Raw genomic sequence first — 16065 nt, forward strand, 5'->3', positions numbered from 1 at the left:
TGAGGGATAAATTCTTTTAGACAAAAGTAAAATGTATTTTAGGGAAACAACAAAGTATCCTTGTATTTACAAAGACTAATTTCCTCTTCATTTCATATTTGCACTATGGCATGAATTATTCTATATTTATGTGTTAATGGCTCAAATTATATTGTCAAATGGTATCATGAACTAGCTTAAGATCTAGGAGTTCTTAACCTAGTATGGGTGAATTTATTTTTAAAAAATATTTTGATAACTGTTTTTGACTGTAATTTGGCTTCCTTTGTCATCCTATATATTTTATTTTATGCTTTAAAAACATTATTTGGAGAAGTGTATCTATAGGCTTCACCAGATTTTCTAACAGGATCAGTGAAAAAAGCCCCCTTACCTCCTTCAAAGAAGTTGAGAATAATCTATAAGTTAGATTATATATATTATTATTATTATATTATATATTATTATATATTAATTAATAATTAATATTATTATAATAATCTACTATATGATAAACTCTTACTTTATTTAGTGAGGCAAGAGAAGCCTTAACTATGTTTTCACACCTTTTTCTTTTTTAATCTAAATGGAATGTGCTACAGTATAATAAACTTGGTTATTGGTTCTTTCCCTTCTGTTGGATTGTAATCATCTTGAAAGAGTTTTATTTTTGTGTCTCCATATTTGTGTGTGTGTGTGTGTGTGTGTAAGAGAGAGAGAAAGAGAGAAAGGGAGAGAGAGATCAGAGAGACAGAAAGATGGAGAGAGGAAAAAGGATTGGGGGAAGGAAAGAATTAGAATATAATTGGATTTCTTTAATGGAGTACTTAAAATGTGCTCTCCTTTTCCATAGGTGATGTCTCTCCAATCAGCATGTCTCCCATCAGCCAATCTCAATTTATTCCACTTGGAGAAATCCTTTGCTTGGCCATCTCAGCAATGAACTCTGCAAGAAAACCTGTCACACCAGAAGCATTGATGGAACACTTGACTACTTGTTTTCCAGGTAAGAGCCCTTGTTTAATAGTTTGCCTAGAACTTCTAAAAGTCATTTTTTTCTGAGTTTACCGAGACCAGCAATAAACTCTTATCTGAAATGACTGTGGAATTAAGGGAGCTATATTACTTTAAAAATAACAATGTACCTTCTTCAACCAAACAGCCACTGTTTTAAAATTGGTCTTGAACAAAGGAATTAAATTATAGCCTATGCAAATATTGCAATAAAAATAGCAGATATTCTATTTAATTTTTACAAACCAATGAACTATCCTAATTCTTTGTTTAAAATGCTTGAATAAAATGATTTAAGAGTTCTGACCAGGAAATAAATTAATATCTTTTAGTTTCTACGGCTTTGAAATTGTCTAAGATATGTCTAAAATAAATATATATGCCTAGCAATTTATCTTTATCACTGATCTCTGAAAATGTGAAGTTTAATTATTTGAGAGCTAATAAAATTTTTTTTTAAAACTTCAGCAATTATTCCTTTTCCAACTTCACCTGTGGTTTTTGTTCCTGAGTTTAAGAAACATGTCAGACTCTGTTTACTTAGGTGTAAAGAGGTTATTTGCCAAACCAATTATAGATACTATTATTGTTTATGATACTATTATGTTTACATATGTTTATGTTGAAGAAATTGGGTTTCTCAGATTCCAAGTCACTTAGGGAATTTCTTTATTATTTTCTAGTCCACATGGGTTTATCATTTCAGAGATCAAGCTTCAAAAACTCTTCTCTTTCTCATCACACAGAGATTGCCAGATCCTTTCATTCCTATATATCTTATATACATTCCTTTTGGGTGCCTCTCTAACAGCAGCAGCTATGTGATATCATTTGTTACCTGGTCTCCCAGTTTCTTTCCGGGCTTCAAGTCTCTCTAACTTTAGCTAATATTCTGTACACCTACCAAGTGCTTTTCCTAAAATGCATATTTAACCAGAAAATAAGCCTTCACATAACCTTTACTTAATATTCCAAGTTCTTCACATTTAAATTTTTTTTTCTATTCCAGACATGTAATACATTCCTCTAGTCACATTGGTCTTGCACAAAATTTCTTCTCTTTCCTTTGCAGTGAACGTCCCTTCATACCTGAAGTGTCCTTCCTCCTTACCCCTCTTAGAATTCCTGGTTTCCTTCAAGATTTAGCTCTAATGTTCCCTTCTGCTGTAGGATGTTTCTCATTTCTTTTTCCTGCTTGTGCCCTTTCCCCTAAAATTACCCGCATACCTGTGTTACATTTATCTTTTATCTCTATTACATTTATCTTTTTTTGAAGGCAATCAAGGTAAGTGACTGGCCCTAGAGGATCAGTATTCTATCGCGTCAAATCTTGTAAATACCTCATTCAGGTCATCTCTTCATTAAAATGTAAACTCATTGAAAGCAAATCTGTTAAGATTTTCAACTTTGTATCCTTAGTGTCAGAAAGGAAGGAAAGAAACAATAAATGTCTACTATGTGCAAGACATTGAAATGCTTTACCAACATTATCTATCTCATTTGATCTTTACAACCATTCTGGGGTGGGGGGAGGATAGGTGCTATCTTGATACTCATTTTACAACTGAGGAAACTGAAGTTAAGTGACTTCTGAACTCTGGTTTTTTTGATAAGAGCCAGAGCTCCATCCATTGTCCCACCTTCCTGTGAAATAATAGATATTTGTTGACTGCTTACCCTTTCATTCATGGACATCAAGGAATAAAGAAGTGATTTCAATTTTCTAGCAATGATTTATTTTCAGAATTCTTCTGACTACTTTCTCTCCCACAAAATTTAATTCAGTAGGCATTTAGGTTCCTATTCCATGAAAGACATTGTATTAAGACCTGGGAATACAATGAGCAAAGGACAAATACCCTTGGCATTCAGGAGCTTATGATCTTCTTGGATAGAGTCAAGATTCAGCACTGAAGGAATTAAGAAATCAGTGTCCCAGTTTTCCCACATCTTCTCCAACATTCGTCATTATCTTTTCCTATCATCTTAGCCAATCTGAGAGGTGTAGTGGTATCTCAGAGTTGTCTTAATTTGCATTTTTCTGATCAATAGTGATTTGGAACACCTTTTTATATGACTAGAAATAGTTTCAATTTCTTCGTCTGAAAATTGTTCATATTCTTTGACCATTTATCAATTGGAGAATGGTTTGATTTCTTATAAATTTGAGTCAATTCTCTATATATTTTGGAAATGAGGCCTTTATCAGAACCTTTGAATGTAAAAATGTTTTCCTAGTTTATTGCTTCCCTTCTAATCTTGTCTATATGAGTTTTGTTTGTATAAAACCTTTTTAACTTAATATAATCAAAATTATTTATTTTGTGATCAATAATGACCTCTAGTTCTTTGGTCACAAATTCCTTCCTCCTCCACAGATCCTATGTTCTTCTAATTTATTTATAATATCATTCTTTCTGCCTAGATCCTGAACCCATTTTGACTTGGTATATATGGTATTAAGTGTGGATCAATGCCTAGTTTCTGCCATACTAGTTTCCAATTTTCCCAGCAGTTTTTGTCACATAGTGAATTCTTATCCCAAAAGCTGGGGTCTTTGGGTTTGTGAAACACTAGTTATTTAGTTATTTAAAAAGCTATTATTGAAAAAAAAACACAATTAGAAACATTAAGAAAGGATTCACATAGAAGGTGAGTCTAGAAGTAGGCTCAAAATTTTAGGAGGCTGAATGGCATTGCTGATAAGAGAGAAAGGTGTGGGGGAGAGGAGTACTATCAAACATAAGTCAGCAATTGTAGAGGATGATATATAAAGGTTTTTGAGTGCCAAATTGAGGAGATTATATTTTATCCCAGAGAACACTGAAAATTTTTGAGCAGTAACTTAGAACCAGACCTGTGCTTTAGAAAATTATTTTAGAAATTGTTTGGTGGATGGTGGATGAATTGGAGAGGGGTATGATGAGAAGCAAAGGCATCAATTAGAATATGCATAAAAGGGAGGTGTAGCTTTAGAGGATATATAGACATAGGTTTCATATAGAGTGAGGGAAGACTCAAAAGATGCATCTAGGGCTGCAAATTAGGTGACCACAAGGGATTTTAAAAAGGATTGACATTTAGGGGGGAAAGGGAGTTCCATTATTGGACAAAATGTACTGAATGAAATTGATTCATTTGTATCCTCAATCCTTAGCATATAATGCTCTTTGCACAAAATGTATACTTAATAAATGCTTTATTCATTTATCTAAACAAGATTTGTTTTACAGTTAAAATGAACTATTATTTTGTTTGAAATAATTACTGTGTTGTTGAGCATATTTGAACTCATCAAATATGACAATAGGAGCTGCCATTTTGATAATGCTTTATGGCTTGCCAAGCACTTCACATACATTTTCCTATTTTATCCTTACAGGATTCATTTATGAGGTAGATGACATTATCACTCTTAATTGTACAAATGAAGAAGTCAAGGCAAAGACAGGTGAAAGAAGGGAATAACCTAGGTGATTGATAGACTTTGTAACCCCTCAACTAGTGAATGGCTGAGCATTTTTATCCACAGGGCCCAACTCTCTATGCTAGCTCTGGAATATCTTGGTATTAAGAATTGGGATCACTGAATTTGACTATTTCGTAGGTTGAAATAGAACACATGTTGATTCAAAACACATCACAATAAATTCTACCATGCTCAGAGGACTCAGCATAAAAAATATTTAAGGTATTTCCAGCCCCTACTTAGAAGAGAATGTATTGCATTAAAACATCTAATTGTACTTCCCTTTTTTTCCTTTCTCTTATCATTATTGTTGTTACTATAATTGTTATTTTGCAATGGGAATATCAGAAAAAAATAATAAGAATAAAAGCATTGGAAAAAACCCTTCTATTTTCAGTTTATGGATCATTCTATTTGATTCACTCTTTTTTTTGGGGGGAGAGAGGTATTTGGGGTTAATGAGTTGACCAGGGTCACGTAGCTAGGCAGTGTTAAGTGTCTGAGTCCATATTTGAATTCAGGTCTTCCTGACTCCAGGGACTGTCCGCTGCACCATCTAGCTGTCCTAATTTACTCTTTATGTTGGGATTCCTCAGGTTCCTTCACTACCCTCATCCCCATCAAGAAGATTTGAAAAGGGGGTAGGGGAAGAGAGGGAAAAAAGAGAGGGAATGAACAAGGGGAAGGGGAAAGGGGGAAGAAAGAGAACGCAAAGCATACTCCAGCAAAATACATAACACTGATTCTTGTATATGCTGTGTGCCCTTGATTCTCTCTTCCCTATTGTTAGTTGGTCTAGATACCCTAGAAAGAGTGCTTCTAGAAAGAAGCACAAAGATCACTCTTAGCTCTCTCACTTTGAGCCTATTAAATTAGCAATATTTTCTCTGCTTATTCTCTTTCAGACCCTAGCTTTATAGTCAGTTGTTCTCAAGATAGACAACCTCTCTTTTTCTCCAAAAACCCCAACTTCACCACTGTCAAAACAGCCCAGTGTTATTGAACTCCCTTATTTTTCACATCTTACTACCTCCTACACAAGGTCCAATCCTCCAGGACTACATATGAATGGAGAAGGACAAAAGGTCTAATTTCCTAATTCTCTTTCTTGTCCACTTGTTGATAAACCAGAATATATATGTGTATATGTATATATATATATATATGTATTTTATATCTATATCTATATCTATATATATATATATATATAGATATATATATATATATATAGATATAGATATAGATATAGATATAGATATATATATATAAAATCTTTGTATGTCGAATGTGGCAGCTTTTAATCCTTGATCCATGCCTATAAAGAAATAATCACACTTTTTATTTTTAAAATACATGAAAAGATAATTTTCATCATTCACCTTTGAAAAACTTTGTGTTCCAAATTTTTCTCCCTTACCCCCTCCTCTTCCCCCTCCTCTAGACAGCAAGTAATATAGATTATCTATATTAATCTATTCAATTATATAGATATAAATATATTTATATAGATTATAATATGCAATTATATATATAGATTAAACATGTGCAATTCTTCTAAACGTATTTCCACATTTATCATGCTGCACAAGAAACATCAGATCAAAGGCAAGAAAAACGAGAAAGAAAAATACAAACAAAAAGCAACAACAAAAAGTGAAATTGCTATGTTATGATCCATATTCAGGCCCCATAGTCCTCTTTTTGGATGCAGATGGCTTTCTTCATCGCAAGTCTATTGGAATTGGCCTGAATCATCTTATTGAAAATACCCAAGTCCATCAGAGTTGATCATCACATAATCTGGTTGTTTTGCTGTATTACAATTTACTTGGCATCAGATCATATAAGACTCTTCAAGCCTTTTTGAAATCATCCTGCTGATCATTTCTTATAGAATAATAATATTCCACAACATTCATATACCATAACTTATTTAGCCAACTGATGAGCATCCACATAGTTTCTAGTTCCTTGCCACTACAAAAAGGGCTGCTACAAACATTGTTGCACATGTGGTCCCTTTCACGTTTTTATGATCTCTTTGGAATACCCAGTACAGACACTGCTGGATCAATTTGACAGCCTTTTGGGCATCTTTCCAAATTGCTCTCTAGAATAATTTCTATTAATATATTAATGTTCCAGTTTTTCCACATCCCCTCCAATATTTATCATTATCTTTTAAAATTTCTTTGTCTGAAAATTGGATGTCCATAACCTTTGATATTTGATTGGAGAATGGCTTTTATATTGTTATAAATTTGAGTCAATTTTAAAATATATTTTAGAAATGAGACCTTTATCAGAAACACTGGATATAAATTCCCTTTCTTCCAATTTTCTGCTTCCTTTCTAATCTTGGCTGCATTAAGTTATGTTTGTACAAAATCTTTTTCATTTAATATAATCAAAATTATCTATTTTGCATTTCATAATGTTCTCTAGTTTATCTTTGACCATAAATTCCTTCCTTCTCTACAGATCTAAGAAGCAGACTATCCTTTGTTCTCCTAATTTGTTTATGAGTATCACTATGTCCAAATCGTGAACTCATTTTGAGCTCATCTTGTTAAAGGATGTTAGGTGTTGATCAGTGTCTTGTTTCTGCCATACTGTTTTCCAGTTTTCCCAGTAATTTTTATCAAATAGAGAGTTTTTATCCCAAAAGCTGTAATCCTTGGTTTATCAAATACTAGATTACTGTAGTCATTGGCTATTGTCTTGTGAATCTAAACTATTCCACTGATCTACTATTCTATTTCTTAACCAGTACCAAATGGTTTTGATGACCACTACTTTATAATATAGTTTTAGATCTGGTACTTTTTTTTTTTCATTAATTTCCTTGAAATTTTTTACTTTTTGTTCTTCAAGATGAAATTTTGCTATTATTTTTTCTAACTCTATAAGGTAATTTCTTGGCATTTGACTGGTATGCTATTGACTAAGTAGATTAGTAGAATTGTCATTTTATTATATTAGCTAGGCTTATCCATGAGTACTTGATATTCTTCCAGTTGTTTAGATCAAACTTTATTTGTGTGTAGTTGTGTTCATATAGTTCCTGGATTTGTCTTGGCAAGTAGACTTCCAAATATTTTATTTTATCTATAGTTGTTTTAAATGGAATTCTCTTTCTACCTCTTGCTTGCTAGACTTTGTTGGGTACATAAAGAAATGACAGTGATTTATGTGAGTTTATTTTATATCTTGCAACTTTACTAAAATTATTGTTTCTAGTATTTTTAGTTGATTCTCTTTTTCTTTTCTTTTCCTTTCTTTCTTTCTTTCTTTCTTCTTTTTCTTTTCTGCTGAGGTAATTGGGGTTAAGTGACTTGCCCAGAGTCACACAGCTAGGGAGTATTAAGTGTCTGAGCACAGATTTGAACTCAGGTCCTCCTAACTTCAGGGCTGCTGCTCTATCCATTGTACCACCTAGCTGCCCCCCTTTAATTGATTTTCTAGGATTCTCTAAGTACACCATCATATCATCTTCAGAGTGATGATTTTGTTTCGTCATTACCTATTGTAATTCTTTCCATTTCTTTTTCTTCTCTTATTGCTAAGGCTAACATTTATAATACAATACTGAATAGTAATGGTAATAGTAGGCACTCTTCTTTTACCTCTAATCTTACTGGGAATGCTTCTAGTTTATCCCTATTACATATGATGCTTGCTGGTAGTTTTAGATAAATATTACTTATTATTTTAAGTAAAACACTATTCCTGTGCACTCTAGTGTTTTTTAATAGGAATGGGTATTTAGTTTGTCAGATGCTTTTTCTACATCTGTTGATATAATCATATGATTTTTGTTAATTTGGTTATTGAAATAGTTAATTATGTTCATTGTTTTCCTGATATTGAACCAGCCCTGAATTCCTGATATAGATCCTGCTTGGTCATTATCCTGGTGATAACTTGCTGTAATTTCTTTGCTAATATTTTCTTTAAGATTTTTCATCAATATTCATTAGAAAATTGGCCTATAATTTTCTTTCTCTGTTTTGGTCCTTCCTGGTTTAAGTAATAGCACTATATCTGTGTCATAAAAGGAATTTGGTAGGACTTCTTCCCTTATTTTTCCAAATAGTTTGTATAATATTGGAATTAATTGTTCTTTAAATGTTTGGCAGTATTCACTTGTATAAATTCATCTGACTGGAGATTTTTTCTTAAGAATTCATTAATAGCTTGTTAAATTTCTTTTCCTAAAATGGAGCTATATTTAAGTAATTTATTTTCTCCTCTCTTAATCTGGGCAATCTATATTTTTGTAGGTATTCATCCATTTCATTTAGATTATTATATTTATTGGCATACAGTTAAGTAAAACAGTTTCTAATTATTCCTTTAATTTCCTCTTCCTTGGTAGTAAGTCTACCCTTTTCATTTTCTTCTTTTCTTTTTTCTGATCAAATTGACCAAATGTTTATTTTGTTGTTTTTTCATAAAACCAACTTTTAGTTTAGTTTATTTTTCAATTGTTTTCTTACTTTCAGTTTTATTAATCTCTCCTTTTATTTTCAGAATTTCAGATTTTGTATTTAATTCTTTTTCTGGCTTTTTTAGTTGTATGTCCAATTCATTGATCTTTTCTTTCTCTATTTCATTCATATAAACATCTAGAGATATAAAATTTCTCCTAAAATTTTTGCTTTGATGTGCATCTCTTAAATTTTGGTATGTTGTCTCAACATTGTGATTCTCTTGGATGAAATTAACTTTTTTTATAATTATAATTTTTTATTGACAGAATTCATGCCTAGGTAATTTTTTACATTATCCCTTGCACTCACTTCTGTTCCGACTTTTCCCCTCTCTTCCTTCACCCCCTCCCCCAGATGGCAAGCAGTCCTATACATGTTAAATATATCACAGTACATTGGATGAAATTATTGTTTCTATGGTTTATTGTTTCACCCATTCATTTAGGATTAGATTATTTAATTTCCAATTAATTTTTGGTCTTTTTTCCGTGACTTTTTATTACTTGTAATTTTTATTCCATTTACTATTTCTGCCTTTCTGTATTTGATTGTGAGGTTTTTATGCCCTAATGCATGATTAAATTTTGTGTAAGTTCCATATACCACTGAGAAAAAGTATATTCCTTTCTGTCCCCATTCATTTTTCTCCAAGCTGCTTTGTCCTCTGGACTATCATATTCTTGAACCTTCTATCTTTCAAAATTGAAGCTGCTAGGTCCTGGATAATCCTGATTGTTGTAGTTCCTAGGTGTTTGAATTTTTTCCTGGCTTCTTGCTTCTCTCCTTGATCTGATAATTCTGGATTTTAGCAACAATATTCCTTGGAGTTTTCATTTTGGAGTCTCTTTCAGAGGGTGATTGCTGTGTTATTTAGGATATTAGGATAGTTTTCCTGATGATTTCTTTAAAGATATTATCTAGACTCTTTTTTTTCATAGTAGTTATCAGGTAGTCCCAATAATTTTTAGATTGTCTTTCCTGGATCTATTTTTCAGGTCAATTGTTTTTCCAATGAGGCATTTTACATTTTTCCTATTTTTTTTTTCATTTTTTTGGGTTTTGTTTAACTGATTCTTGATATCTCGTTGAGTCATTCACTTCCATTTGTTCAATTCTAATTTTTAGTGAATTACTTTCTAAACTTGGCTTTTTTATTTCCTTTTGCATTTGGCTAATTGTACTTTTAAAGGAGTTGTTTTGTTCATTGGATTTTTTTCCCATTTTGCTAATTCTAGTTTTAAGAAGTTTTTCTCTTGATTTCCATATACCAATCTTTTTTTCCATTTTGCCAAATCTATTTTTTAAAAAGTTGTTTTCTTCAGTTATTTTTCCCCATTTCATGAAATATATTTTTAAGGACTTGTTTCCTTCGGTCAATTTTTGTGTTTCCTTCAGCCAATTTCTGTTTCCTTATTTAAACCGTCTTGTAAAGCTCTTGTTTCCTTTCCCCATTTTTTTCCTAACTCTCTTTTAAGAACCTTTTTGAATTCTTCCAAGAGAGCTTTTTTGAGTTGGAAACCAGTTAACCCTTTTGAGCCTTCATTTGGAGGGATTTTGCCTTTAATGACCTCAGGATTTGAATTCTATTCTTCCCTGTCTCTAGAATAGCTATCTATGGTCAGAGTTTTTTTGTTTTTGTTTTTTGCTTTTGTGTTCATTTTAAAAGGTTGAGGTCTGCTCCTAGGGCACATGGGAGATTGTCCTTAGATTCTCTTACAGGGACTTCACCTGGCTTCACTCTGTACTGGAGTCAGTGCTGCAAGTTTATCCACTGTGCTGAGTAGGACTGGCTGAGTGCTGCAAGTTTATCCACTGTGCTGAGTAGGACTGGCTGAGTCCTATCAGATTAAAGATCTTACTATTTGCCTTCTATAGTTGCATTGGAAGTCTCACAGTTAGTCTGCTAATCCATTGGCCTTCTAAACCAGAACAGATTATCCAATGCTGTTATATATGGTTAAGAGCCTCCCATTAGACTTCCTGAGTGGGACCTCTCTATTCTGGGCCTCCCTGTGCTGTGTCTATGCTGGACCACACTCACTCTCCCCACAGTCCAATTGAGACAGACTTTTCTTGAAGTTCTTCCAAGATATCTTCTGCTGGAAATGTATTACATTCCAAATAGTTGTAGGTTCTATCACTCCAAAATCCAATCAAAGATTTGATATAATGTTGATTCTGAGGTAAGCTAGGAAGAGCTCAGGCAAAGTCTTGTCTACTCTCTATCATCTTGGCTCCTTCCATGCCTATCATTTAAAAAACAAAACAAAAAAACAAAAAACCTCTCAGATAAACTTTGCCTTTTCAACTGAAACTTAACTAAGATTTTAAATGCTTGATCTTTTGTATCGTTTTCTACATCATTCACAAATATGATACTTTTACATGTATTTCTTTTTATTGCTCCTAGGTTCATAAATTACTTTGATGAGACTTAGATTCAGGCAAGTTAAATGATGAGGTTAGTGGCAGCTTCAGGGTTCAGGGAACCAAATGAAGAGGTTTGGCTCCCCTAAATCCCCTAGGATTTGACACAAGGTAGGGACTTGTGGGAACCCCCTTTCTAGTGATGCAGTGGTCCTTCGTAAAGGAATTTACAAACCTGAAAGAAGTTTATTATTGGCATTGGGAAGTCAGCCTTTGCTATGCATGAATAGAAAGACTGAATTCCTTAGTGGCAAGGTCGTGGCAGAGAAATAAAGTTTCTAGTAGAGAGATCCCAACAAAGAGGTGTATAAAGTTTTGTAAGGGAAATAGATGAGGATAAAGAGAGGGTAAGACTGAAAGAGAACATTATTTCAGAGGTTTCCTTGGCATGGCATAGCATGGCATGTTAGGGTCCTCTGCAAGGACAGCTTGAAATTGGCTCATTTTATAAGCCTTGGCTACAAGCTGGGAGTTACTCTTGATAGGGGCTGGTCATCATAGCTTGAGCTGGAATTGAATAGAAGTGAATGAGTCTTTAATTCAATAGGGTTGGAATTCCCCACATAGATAATAGAATGAAGCTGTTTATCTTGTTTCCCTTGGGCAGGGTCTTTTACTGAGGCGCAGGATTCAAGGACATTTTCCCCTTGAAGGAGTTTTAGAGAGTTTCGGGGCTCCCCTCGTCAATTTTACACACATTATTTAATTTGATTATCACAACTCTGGGAGATAGGTGCTATTAGTTCTCTCTGTTATAATTAAGGAAATTGAAGGTGAGTAATTGGCTATGGTAACATTGAAAAGCCAGGTCTTCTTATTGCCAAAGTACAATCTTCATAGAATCAAAGTTGGTAAAGGGGATCTTAGAGATTATCAGATTCATTCTTGTCATTTTTAAAGATGAGGAAACTGAGGCCCAAAGTGTATAAGTGACTTGACTGAAGTTTCACAACTATTAACCGGGAAAACCAGAGTGGCTAACTTAGGATTTGTGACTGCCAAGTTGAACAGTCTCTCTGCTGTACGATAGATCTGTAATCACTCACTATACCATTCTGTCTTTATATGATGTAGAATTCAAATAAATATCTTCCTTTATGGAATGTGTAAATGGAGAGAAGGGAGAGTAGATCAGAACCAGTGTACAATAGTAAAAGATTAGTCATTGCCAGGCAAACTAATGATTTCAATACATTAAATTGTTTAGTATAGAAATAAGTTGATTATGCTATAAAAAAGTTTGGCAAGATTTTACAGAAAGTTGGTTATATATCCCAAGGTCACAGTTGTCTGTCTAAGAGAAAAATAATCCTTTTTCAAATGTGTGGTTATTGGCTGCTGATGTTTAGATTTGCTCTGTAGATAGGATTTTGGGATACAGCCTCTTTGAAAAATAAGGTATTCTAATTATTTATAACTTCCATAGCAACCACTCTGCATGTTGAACCTTAAGTCAATGAATAAATTAAAAATATTCCTTTTATTTGTAGATTACTTTACAAAATGTAATACTCCTTAAAGAGTATATTTTTAATAAATACATTTAACAATACCCAGGCTTTGGATTTTTGTATGTTGCTTTTAATCATTACATTTTAAAAAATTAGGGTATTACAAAACTTGGAGTAAAGAAACTAATTTTTTTTGTTTCTTAATTTGTAGTCTCACAAAAAGTACTCATAAAAGCCTGACTTCTACTTTTTGATCACTTTTAAAGTCTTCTGTATATGACATAAACCTTAGAATCAAAAGAACATTTTAAAATTTATCCTCCTTGTGCTTTCATCCACCTTCTCATGAAAAGCTCTCTAGTCAACAGAGTTATGGTTTGTGATGAAATGATTTGATAGTTTTTCATCCTTTAAACATTTCCCCTCAATATCATTGGCTGAAAGGTTATAAGAATAGGTTTAAAGGAAGCAATCTCCCATTCTACCTACCTCTTTTTTACATATTTTGGCCAGCTCTCTGAATGATACTCGCCCATTCGTCAGAGTGAATAGTAACTTAAAATGGAATAGTAATTTTAATTAATGTTACTATAAGGATACTTTCTCAGGGAGTTTAGGGGAAAAGCTGGGATAGTATATATTTAGTTATCTTAAAGTTGTCCGCTATATCATAATTTGAGGGTGAAATCTCAAAGACACTTAGAAATAATTTTATATTGAGCTCATCATCGTGATTTTTGAATGAATTTACCTTTAGTTACTTTTCTTTGCGTAATAAAGGATGCAGTTTCCTGGAATCAATGCAAAATTACTGGAGAAGAGTACAAAGAACTCTGAAGTGTAGAATTGATTAAATAATTGATTAAAATAAATGATTAAATAAAGTAGTATATTTATTGTTATTCATTTCAATTGTGTCTGACTCTTCATGACTCTATTTGGGGTTTTCTTGGTACAGATGCTGGAGTTTATTTGCTGTTTTCTTCTCCAACTCATTTGTCAGATGAGACCAGATCTGAACTCAGAACTGCATGACTCCAGACCTGGCAACTAGTCTATTCACTTGTTATCTAACTGCCCTGTAGGAGAACATACTCTTGCCTTATTTTACTAGATGCGTGTAGTATTTGAAATCATACAAGTTATTCATTTTTTCCCTCTTAGAGTGAAGAGGGGTGGATAACTAGAGTAGTGTTGTTTTTAATCCCCTAAGAATCCAAAGCTCTTCTTTGCTCCCTTTGTTCCCCAGATTCCTAAATTTTTATGTGGGGAGTAAGATCTAGAAATGAGAATGGGGGGAAAAACCCTTTCTTTCGCAACCATGCTTTCTTTAGGGCATGGCTTGAAATAATCCTAGTGGATCATTGAATATAAAGGTCAAGTCTTATATTGGATTTAAAAAAACAACTTTTCAAAAACAACTTTCAAGGATGGGAAAAGAATAACTGAAAGAGTTTTTCTGAAATTTAGTTTTGAGTTTTAATAGACTGCAGTGGTGTTGCTTAGCCATTTTTCAGTCATGTCTGATCCTTTGTGATGCAATTTGGGGTTTTCTTGGCAGAAATATTAGAGAGTTGCCTTCTTCTCCAGCTCAGTTTACAGATGAGGAAACTGAAACAAACAGGATTAAGTAACTTGCCCAGAGTTATATAGCTAGCAAGTATCTATAAAGCCAGATTTGACTCGGGAAAATGAGTCTTCCAGACTGCAAGCACACTATCTACAAACTGCCACCAGTCGACTACAAACTCAACATGAATCAGCAATTGTAAGGCAACAACCAAAAAAAAGACTTAGACCCTATTAAAAGATGTATTGCTTTCAGAATAAAGAAACGATGTTTTTTCTTGTACCCTAACTTTGTCACTATATTTGGAGTATCATATTCAATGGTGGGCAATTCTAAACACTGGTAAGAACATTGAAAGCCCCCAGAAGAGAACAAATAGGATGGTTCCAGAAAAAATGGCCTTGATGCCCATGTATCTGAAGGATCAGCTGAAGGAACTGAGCTTGTTTAAAAAAAGAAGCTTTGGAAAATGTGATAATTGTTTTCCGTTGTTTGAAGGGCTGGCCTGTGAAAGAGTGATTAAAATTATTCTCCTTGATTCTGAAAGCAATGCCTGGAAGTCACAAAGAAGCAAGTTAATTTTGATGTTAGGAAGAAAAACACACCCTAATGATTTAGAGACAACAAAAAGTTGACTTTCAGGAAGATGATTTTCAGGTGGAATCTAGATGGCCACTTGTCAGTTACAGGTTTTATGAGAAGTACCTGTTGGGGATGAGTGAGCCTAGATGACTACTCAAGTCTCTTCCAATTCCCAAAATTTGAGGGTACATATTGAAAGCATTGACTGGTATATGGAGAGTCCAGTGATCAGATTTCTTGTTTTAGTTTCAACAATGGAGACACCGAGAGGAAGTGGCCAGACAGGAAAGAGGACAACAAGGAGGGAAATAGTATCTTAAAAACCCAGAGAATAGGCTACCTGGAGTAGTAGATAAAGTGCTGACCCTTGAGTCAGGAAGGACCTGAGTTCAAATCTAGCCTGAGATATACTGTCTATGTGACTGTGGACAAGCTACTTAACCCTGATTGCCTCCCTTTCTCCACCCACAAAAAAAAAAAAAAAAAAAAAAAAAAGTTAGAGAATAATCAACAAGGGAATGATCAACAGTGTCACATTTAGCAGAGAGGTCAAGAAGAATGAGGATGGGAAAGAAGAAGCTATTCTTATCTGACAGTTTAGAAATTACTGTTAACTTTGGCACAAGCAGTTACAGTAGAAGCCAGATTGTAGAAGGCTACTTTGAATCCTCCTTAGATTAGTGGTTCCTTCATTGTGAATACTTCTTCTGTATAAAAAATCTTTTATACTTTTTTCAGTCTGCTAAGATTCTTAACATAAGGATGAGAATTTTCCTGTGTAACAAGGAAGGCCGTATTGGAAGAAGCCTTATTATTTTAGTGCCTTGGCAGAGGACCAGTGTTCTCCTCAAAGTATCCATCTGGTGTCTCATGTATAAAATGTCCTTGCCCAATTTTTGTGTTTGCATGTGTAGAATAGACTTATAATACTATATATGTCCAAGCTGTTATTTTTATTGCAATGTATAATTTTTTTTAGAATCTGCTTCCTCTCCCCCAAGTGATTTAAGATCCAACAATGGATAAGGAGTTTTATCTCTAGCAAAAACTAATGGAAAAAAGACTATCCAGTGTCCGTTG

The 16065-nt window shown here is 33.5% G+C and overlaps 1 protein-coding gene across 9 annotated transcripts in view; it reads left to right on the forward strand.

Moving 5' to 3' along the window:
• The window catches only part of STOX2 (storkhead box 2), a 151120-nt gene that overhangs the window by 100573 nt on the left and 34482 nt on the right, over positions 1 to 16065 (forward strand). For all 9 annotated transcript variants that reach the window (XM_051966066.1, XM_051966064.1, XM_051966059.1 and 6 more), the window contains one exon: positions 833 to 985. In XM_051966066.1, the coding sequence (XP_051822026.1) occupies positions 833 to 985 (153 nt within the window). The remainder of the gene's footprint in view (positions 1 to 832; positions 986 to 16065) is intronic.

Source organism: Antechinus flavipes, chromosome 6 (genome assembly GCF_016432865.1).
Source record: "Antechinus flavipes isolate AdamAnt ecotype Samford, QLD, Australia chromosome 6, AdamAnt_v2, whole genome shotgun sequence".
NCBI classification, from domain to species: Eukaryota; Metazoa; Chordata; class Mammalia; order Dasyuromorphia; family Dasyuridae; genus Antechinus; species Antechinus flavipes.